Raw genomic sequence first — 6,994 nt, forward strand, 5'->3', positions numbered from 1 at the left:
GACTGAGTCGCGCTCGTTGCACTTACCATTCCGGAGTGGACAGTTGCTTGCTCGATGTACCTGGCAATCCCGGTAACAAAAGCATTGCGATCCTCAAAGTTGGTGTCAAAGTTGGCCTGTGACAAAAGAGGACATCCATTAGCTCATAAGAGGATCACCGCCACATAGAGCAGCAGCAGCAACAGTGATTCCATGGACCAGCGGTGTGGAACCTACGGCCCAACCAATTAAATTTCATACGGCCCCGTGGCTTCACGAGACCTACTACCACTTTGAAATGTTTTTTTTAATTCTTGTTCGGCCCTCCTTAAGGAAAAAAATGTCACACCTCTGCTGTGGATGGTCAGCAAAAGTCTCCTATTCTATTATTGAGCACTGCAATACGTTCAGGAGCTGAATGATAGCCAGGAGAAGGCCGTTTTATTCTTCCTCTGCTGAAGAAGAGCAGACTTCAGTGGTTTACTCTATGGTCTAACCTTAATATTGCATGGCCACAATCGCACTGCCGTGGCTTGTCTTGGAAAAAGTCTATGAAAGAAATTACGTAGCGTGTATGTCTATTGGCAAGGATTGGCTCATGTTGAGAAGCAGGGATGTGGCAATCCACTCCCAACAGTTTAATTAATTGTTACGATTTGGGGTAACGATTCTATTCACAGTTCTACATATTTTCGACCATTAGAGTACATGAATATAAAGTGATATAAATCCTAATCTTGGGGTTTAAATATACATCGGTATGTATCTGTAAAAACCACAGTGGAGTGAATCTGTAAAATCCACAGCAGTGTAAATCTGTAAAATTAACAGCTGTGTAAATCTGTAGAATCCACAGTGGTGTGAATCTGTAGAATCCACATCAGTGTGAATCTGTAGAATCCAACGCGGCGTGAATTTGTAGAATCCACAGCGGTGTTAATCTGTAGAAACTACACCGGAGTGAATCTGTAGAATCCACAGTGGTGTGAATCAGTAGGGTCTATAATGCATGTGGACCTGATAGAGAATGGAGGAAGGCGGTGGCTCGATGCACGGCTGCAGGTCGGGCAGAGGAAGCTCCTCCAACAGGTCCACGTTCGAAAGAGCCTCTTCCAGCGTCACGGACGACGCCATCTGGCCGGCAACGTCTCGGTCGGACGACTTCACCTCCACCGCCCTAAGGGAGAGCAAGGGGCAACAAACGGCCAGTGTTCATTCTGACAACAAACCTTCGCAACCCCAGAGCGTGATTGTGGAAAAGCCGAACACGCCATTGACAGCGCAGCGGTGAACCAGTGACATTCTATGGAGGCATAGGTGTGAATGTGTGTGCGTGCATATGGGAGCAGTCGTGCAGCGGTTGTTCCTCGTGCTTTTGGGATCCCTGACTCTCTGTTCACAATCATTAAGAACCATAATGACGGTGGCCAGGCCCAGGTAAAGCTGCGTGGCCGGGAGTCAGAGCCATTCCCTGTTCACCTTGGGGTGCGACAGGGATCTCCTCTGGCCTCTACACGACTTAACATATTTTTTTGACCACGTAGTTTAAAAAGTTTTCCATAGTTGTACCAGAGGAATTTCCACACAGTGCGAAGCTGATCGATGCACGGGTACAGTCGAGGGATGGGTCCCTATAGGTCAACCATGTTATGTATGCTGGCGATTGCTGCCAAGCTGTTGCATAGCCTGTATCAAACGTTTATAATAAGAATAATGCCAATTAGATACTCAGGAGATCCTGAGTATCTAATTGGAAACAGGCGAACACCCACCATGTATGCCCCGGGGGTGGAGACTCAAGTCCTGGCTATCTGGCAGGCCCACACGTACCACACCTGGCCATCTCTCTTGGTCCACCATCCAGGCACTATTCAAACATCATTGCCAGAAGCTTCTATTCTGGTAGCGCAAATTATTGCACTGAACTTACTATGAAGTGCATCTCAGAAAGACATATACTTGACAAAACAGAACTGATTCAATCTTCGTTAAAAACAGGAATTGACGATGGGGTGATTAAGTGATGACTAATTCAAACAGCCAAGCCATTCAACCGTTCCACAAAGTGAAATTTACGCGAAGTGTCTGTATATAATAATAATTCCAACTTGTAACGTGCCAAAGTATTGACTTACTCTCCATGAAAAACAACTCACGAGGCGCAAGGAAGAACCACAGACAAGTGGAAAAGCAGCCATGAGGTGAGCCCATGCCAACAATTGCCCAAGCTCTGTGGCCCTCTGTATATTAAGGTGTCATTTGCCAATTATTGAGTCTTTACATGTGGGAGGAAACAAGAGCACCTGGAGAAAATCCACATGTGCGAGAGGGAAACACCCGATCTCATACAGATGGGAAAGGTGGAGTTCACATTTCTGCTGTGCTTCCCCTTGGCAAGCCAGGGTATGGCTTCTCCTCTATGCCCATAGCAAGGGGGTTTCACAACATGTGCGCGATCCACCAACCCTCGCCAAGCGCAGCGCTGGATTAAAGGAGTGCGCAACCACCGCCCGGCTAAGTATAAGATTTTCTCAATTTAAGGCACTCTTCTACGTTGACCACAAGTCTTGGAAGAGGCGGCAATTCCACACTTTACCCTGCCAAACGCTACATGCCAATTGAATAGTTGTGGCGTACCCATTATTATTTCTAGGTCGACGGAGGCGGGGGGGATTTAAGAGACTCGTGCCACCTCTGGATTGCCTGTCCAGTGTGCTAACCATTACACGGCAGCAGCATTCTCTTTTATGCTTCATGTTTACATTTAAGACGTTGCTCAATGTTAAATCGTTGGACCTTTTAATTCTGTTTTTTTCATTTCCCTTCAACTTCATCTCATTTGTGCAATCGCAGTCACATAGTCATGAGACGAAGCATCCATCCGTAACTCTCCTACAGCAGTGCAATCAGTTGTGTTAAGAGAACGGCCCAGAGAAGCGGATATCACTGAACTACCTCTTAGATCCTTTGAAGTGGCCTCTAGTCCACACACAATGGGAGGCAGAATTTTCCAACCCACTCATCTACATGTGAGAGTTAATGGGCATTGCAAGGTAAATAAATTAATTATATAGATTCAAAAGCTAGAATTTATCCAAATGAAGAGCGGACCCCAACCGAATGCAATGGTTTTGTGTGCAGTCATTGGTAAATTATTTCCTTTCTGCAAATTCCTAATTTATGCAGCTGCGGTGGCCACTCTCCATTGTGAAACACTGTACTGCGTCAGGACCAGTGGCACAATGAGTCTGATTCCTAGTCACAGCGAACATCAGTGGTTAGATGCACAATTAAAGAACACAATGAGAATCGTAACTGGAACACTGAACCCGACACCAATCCCCTCGCTCCCTGTTTTGGCGAACATTCTGCCACCAAATATCCAGGGTGACATTCACACTGCATGGAATTTTACGCGTTTTCTTACCAACAGCAACAATAACCACCTACCCATCAACCAAGACCCCAAAAATGTTCCTGGCTGATGACTCAAGTCCCGATCCACCTTCTGGCATTTCACTGCTGCCACCATTCTTGAATCTCACCAAGATCTGGGAGAACGCTGCCTAGCAAATAGAGTGGAACAACGTGGACTTCCACAATAAACACCGCATTCGAGACCCAAACACCGCACCTCCTTGCTTTGACATTCCGGGACGACACTGGTGTAGCCACCAACCGCACCACAACATCAACAGGCTGATGCGAAAAACTTCATGAGTGTAAATTTTTATAGAAGCTACAGCGGTGCAATTGTGGCCATGTAACCTAAACGATGGACCATATATTAAACTACTGAGGTCTGTGCCCCTTCAACGGAGGATTAGAAATACGCCACAAACTCTCTCCTGAAGCCCTCTCGTCGCTGCCAGCAGCACACCAAGACATTGCCATCTCACTCCTGAACGTATTTCTGCGGCTGCTGCTGGCATCATGCACAAGAGAATACCTGAACATGTCGTGGGCCCCACCCCGAACTGACCAGCATGAGTGAGGTTCGTCAAACAAGCCCACGTGGCGTGTGGGAGCCCTTCATTCAGCAGTGGACGGGCACAAGGGTAGTGCATTATTCTGATGACTATGACCGCACAACACGGTCCTGTGATTACACACTGAGAATAACCAGAGGAAACAATGTCACAGTGTGAGTGAAAAACCATTATAAGTTCCAGCAAAGCCCAGGCTTTTCATTTCACGTTCCACTTTTAAGCCCAACAACACAAAAAAATGCGTACGCACGGTTTCTGTAATGATTTCCAAGAGGCGTTTTTGTCCTCAACTATGTATTGTTGTATAAAACACACGGATTCATGATTACATAGACACTTTTAAGAAAAGTGGGGCTTGGGCAGGACACAAGCAATAACGATGGGCCGACACCGAGGAATGGCACGTCTCGAGGACGTCTAGCAAGCAGATGGAAAATGGAATCATCTTGCACGGAGGTGTTATGTGCACTGACATTTCACCGCCGAATCATACAATGTGGCGAAGGCTTGGGGAGGCCATAATCCAGCAGTAGATCGTGGCTGCTGATGGGAGATGGCGAAACATTCTCGAATTAATAAACATTTACCACAACGTGCCACTTCACACGTTACATAAAGGGCCGTTTTACAGATATTTACATCAACTTAGCCCATCGCCAAATCATCCAGTATCGTCAGATCTATTAAGCCAAGCAGAGTTAAGCCTGGATAGTGCTTGTAAGGGTTTCTGTAAGGGCAGTGAAACAAAATCCATTGTTGTACCATACTACTAAACCACAGCGTCTTATACTTCCTGCTTTCACAAACCCATAGCGACAAGCGTGAAGTATGGTCAAATATCCACCACAACCCGCATGGCGAGGGGAGGCCCTCATCCAGCAGTGGATTGGTAGGAGACTGTACATGCACCCATTCACAAAAGGCCACACACACCTCAAGGCCTCATTCCTGCAGATGTAACATTGTACACAACGTGCCACGTTACCCTTCTTGACGCATCTTTACACGTACTGTGCATACTGCCCTGTTTGCCAATCCACTGCTGGATGAGGGCCTACCGCATATCTCCGTGCAAGTCGTGGAAATTAGTTGACTATACTTCACCAGTCTGATCAGAGTGGCTTGGTGAAGGCAGGAAGGCGCATTGGATGTGGGTGAGCATCGAGGTATAGCACAATACAACCACAGATCCTGCCCCACCGTCTCCAGTTGACCAACCACTGTCTGACAACCTGGCATGCGTGGTTTGTTATCACCCATCCGAGCACTAGCCAGTCTCAATGCTGCTTAGCTTTCGTACAAATATCCACATAGCCTCTCACCTGGCTAAATACATAACCACGTTGTGAAATGTTTGACAGGCCGCCCCGTCTATCCACTGCTGGATGAAGACCTCCACAAGCCACGCACACTACACAGAGCATCATCGGCAGCAGCCACGACCTATCCACTGCTGAATGAAGACCTCCACAAGCCACGCACAGTACACAGAGCATCGTCGGCAGCGGCCACGACCTATCCACTGCTGGATGAAGACCTCCACAAGCCACGCACAGTACACAGAGCATCGTCGGCAGCGGCCACGACCTATCCACTGCTGGATGAAGACCTCCACAAGCCACGCACAGTACACAGAGCATCGTCGGCAGCGGCCACGACCTATCCACTGCTGAATGAAGACCTCCACAAGCCACGCACAGTACACAGAGCATCGTCGGCAGCGGCCACGACCTATCCACTGCTGGATGAAGACCTCCACAAGCCACGCACAGTACACAGAGCATCGTCGGCAGCGGCCACGACCTATCCACTGCTGGATGAAGACCTCCACAAGCCACGCACAGTACACAGAGCATCGTCGGCAGCGGCCACGACCTATCCACTGCTGGATGAAGACCTCCACAAGCCACGCACAGTACACAGAGCATCGTCGGCAGCGGCCACGACCTATCCACTGCTGGATGAAGACCTCCACAAGCCACGCACAGTACACAGAGCATCGTCGGCAGCGGCCACGACCTATCCACTGCTGGATGAAGACCTCCACAAGCCACGCACAGTACACAGAGCATCGTCGGCAGCGGCCACGACCTATCCACTGCTGGATGAAGGTTGCCCCCCACACCCCCCCCCCCACCCGTGGGATCATTTCTCCCGCGAGGCGCCCGATACGCCTCGCGGCAGCGCCGCCGCTTCCCTCGCTCCACCGCAATCCACGCGCTCCCTCCATCGACACCAATTCACAGACATGTCGACTGAAGCGTCGAACGTAAATACCGTGGTGAATTGATTTAAAGTGAAGAAGCTCCGTCACGATAATAGACAGAAGACCAAAACCACGAACGGGGCCTCGGCCACACACAACACGGGGGGGGGGGCCCGATAAAAGTGTGTGTAGTAACACTCTTAAACTAACGATCGCATAGACTCACGGTGATTGTATTGTGCGGGGTGTCGTCCGATAGGAGCCGACGAGCCAAATAAAGAAGTTAGAAAATAAAAAAAAGTTCCGCAAAAGTTTGAAACTTTGGCGAGGCAGGGAAAGCGAAGTAACGAGACGCAGGCGGACGACGGCGTAAACGCCCTTCCCTTTCCGGGGGAATCGATTCCTAGTTTCACTTTATACATTTACTCAAAGCCGCACTTCAGGTAGAAGAAAACAAATGATTAAATCTATTTACCCATTCGGCCGTTTCACGCAGAGGGACGTTTAAATGTAATTGCGGTGACAGATTTATAAAAGAGGCTTTTCTTTAAAGATAATTTAGCAACGAATCGATAGTTGTAACTAATCGATTCATCAATTCTTCTCGTAATCGTACGGCATTGGGTGTTGATAACACGCGGAATCGAAAACAAGACAAACGAATCTAGACGCAGTGATTAATGGATCGATGCCGTTACCACCTCATCTAAACCACTGCCCCACGCAAACAGTTCCATCGGTCTTGGTCGATCTACTGCTGGATAATAACACAACTCACTCACTTCGTTGTGTCTAGCCATTAACCACAGCTGGATAATAA

The 6,994-nt window shown here is 48.3% G+C and overlaps 1 protein-coding gene across 1 annotated transcript in view; it reads right to left on the reverse strand.

The window, feature by feature from the left end:
* Positions 1-6,571, reverse strand: part of LOC116955768 (cytoplasmic FMR1-interacting protein 2-like) — a 59,426-nt gene extending 52,855 nt beyond the window's left edge. The window contains exons 1-3 of the mRNA XM_032977083.2: positions 6,401-6,571; positions 997-1,156; positions 27-116 (exon numbers count right to left, since the gene is read on the reverse strand). Of these exons, the coding sequence (XP_032832974.1) occupies positions 27-116; positions 997-1,113 (207 nt within the window). The 5' untranslated portion in view covers positions 1,114-1,156; positions 6,401-6,571. The remainder of the gene's footprint in view (positions 1-26; positions 117-996; positions 1,157-6,400) is intronic.
* Between the last annotated feature and the right edge of the window lie 423 nt (positions 6,572-6,994).

Source organism: Petromyzon marinus, chromosome 61 (genome assembly GCF_048934315.1).
Source record: "Petromyzon marinus isolate PM22_M1 ecotype Great Lakes invasive population chromosome 61, UKy_Petmar_22M1.pri1.0, whole genome shotgun sequence".
Lineage (NCBI taxonomy): Eukaryota > Metazoa > Chordata > Hyperoartia > Petromyzontiformes > Petromyzontidae > Petromyzon > Petromyzon marinus.